Source organism: Pristis pectinata, chromosome 8 (genome assembly GCF_009764475.1).
Source record: "Pristis pectinata isolate sPriPec2 chromosome 8, sPriPec2.1.pri, whole genome shotgun sequence".
Lineage (NCBI taxonomy): Eukaryota > Metazoa > Chordata > Chondrichthyes > Rhinopristiformes > Pristidae > Pristis > Pristis pectinata.
In genome coordinates this window covers 33,536,259-33,538,257 of record NC_067412.1, presented here as the reverse complement: position 1 = coordinate 33,538,257, position 1,999 = coordinate 33,536,259, and the positions used below count along the sequence as shown (strand labels likewise).

The following is a 1,999-nucleotide window of genomic DNA, read 5'->3' as shown; positions in this document are numbered from 1 at the left end:
TGGAGAGACTTTGATTTCCTATTTCAGATGTTTTGCTTTTAGGGAAGCTCTGCTGTGAGCCTGATTCATTTGCAGTGGGGAAAAGTAACTGCCATGCAAACAGACATTTATGATGGCTAAATGCCTTTATGTACCAAGTTCTCCTTCCTCTTTGTTGTTATCTAATGACATAGGTAAACAGACTCCGCAATATTGTTTGTGTTCTTGCTAGTGGGCACGCCTGACCGTTCTTATTCTAAAATTAAGTATGTTTAAGAAATCAGCCGCAGCAAACTACAAAGCATTGATAGAAGTGGATGTTTATTTAGCACTCAGTTTACCAATTATGTCAAAAATTCATCAATGACAAATTGTCGAAATGATTAAAGAATGAGAGCAAAAGCAAACACAATAAGTGTGTTTACAGGACTAATGATTTATTAGCAAACATCTTGAGAAAACGTGCAGGTGGGGATTTAAATGACGATCTTGCTGTCTTCCACCACAGTTTGTTGATTGTGTCTTTAACGGTAGTCAGAGCGCAATTCATATGCAAGCAACTCAAGAAATTTGTCAACAGCACAGTGGGTTGAAGGGGACAACGAGGGCAAGTAAATGGCCAAGGTGACTGCGATACATTCGGCGAACAGCTGTAAAAGTAAAAAAAAAATGAGGTGGTGCTAATATTCTCAACACATTCTTTTTACACATTAAATGAGTGTTTGTTGTTTGTACCTTAACTGCTCTCTTATGTATAATGAACAGGGAAAAAGAATATTCCCAGTTGAGCTGAACATGATTACCCTTCCAGACAGTCAAAATTTCAAGTAAATCAACTTGAAAGTGCAATGTTGCTGATCTGATCACAATATCAAGGTTTGTGCAATGACAATAAGGCAGAACTTGTGAAAAAGTTACGTACGTTAAAGTTATGAGGATCCACCAGAAGTTGTTTACCATGTGTCTTGGCAAGTTTTTCCATGTGTTTACCCAGGTTGTCCAAGTTTTCGGTTGCAATCGCCACAGCTGTCATTACCTGATGACCATGATCTTTGACTTGCTGATCAGAGGACTTGAAGCCAGTGAACTTCGGGAAGTATGTCTTGGTTTGAGGATGAACCTCAAACAACCTTCAGAAACATGGAAAATAAAGGCAGAGTTCATTTGCAGACACACTGTACACTAAATCTCACCTAGGATTACATTCCATTATTTTGAGACCAGCCATCAGACTATTTTGGAAAAACTTCGATTCTACACAGAGAAGGTCTTTGTACAATAACTGGTGATCTCAGTGTTCCAGGGAAATGCAAAGAAAATGTTAACGATCACAAATTATTGCTGAAAATGCAACAAATATCATGTAAATCTAAGAAAATTACCTGGCTAAAGCATCAGCACCCAGAGCTTCAGCATTTGCCCTTAGCTCTTTGCCCAGGCTTTCTATTACCTTTCTGTTGGAGCTTGAAAGCACCATTCTTGCTGACTTTTCACTCTTTCAGATCTCTCAACACTTGCGAGATATCTCTGGCTCAGTGCGTCCAGTATTTATTGCAATTTATGCAGATCTGCCCCCCCACCCCACTTTTGCCATTGGTTGTGGGCCCTGACTAATGGTCTATTGGATCCATGTGATGATAAGAGGCAATACCAAATGGAGAGCCATTTATCTGTTTCACATATAACTGTTAGCAAAGATATCCTCTTCCAGAAAAGCTAAACTCCGCCTACCACACATTTCCTTCAAAGCACTCTTGCAAAGGTCTAGTTTATTGTCATATAAATTATTAGTAAATGTACATTAATATACTTTAATCAATATGTGTTTCCAATCTGACCCTAATATCATTCAGTTTAACTCATTTTATTGATATTCAGGTTGGATTTGACCTTGAATTCACCCATTCAAATTCACCCTCCCCACCTTCAGTCTTTTTATTTCACAACTGTTTAACCTCAGCGTGCAGGCAGACATGGTTCTCAGATGTTCAAAAGACACCCAGTTGTGTATACTACACAG

At 38.7% G+C, this 1,999-nt stretch overlaps 1 protein-coding gene across 1 annotated transcript; it reads right to left on the bottom strand.

Annotated features, from left to right (window-relative positions):
- Window positions 1–281: 281 nt before the first annotated feature.
- LOC127573470 (hemoglobin subunit alpha-like) lies at window positions 282–1,498 on the bottom strand. The gene is made up of 3 exons (XM_052021724.1): window positions 1,362–1,498; window positions 902–1,109; window positions 282–629 (listed from the first exon to the last, which is right to left on the bottom strand). Exons 1-3 carry the CDS (start codon window positions 1,454–1,456, stop codon window positions 504–506), a joined length of 429 nt encoding a protein of 142 aa, XP_051877684.1. The 5' UTR covers window positions 1,457–1,498; the 3' UTR covers window positions 282–503.
- Window positions 1,499–1,999: the final 501 nt, after the last annotated feature.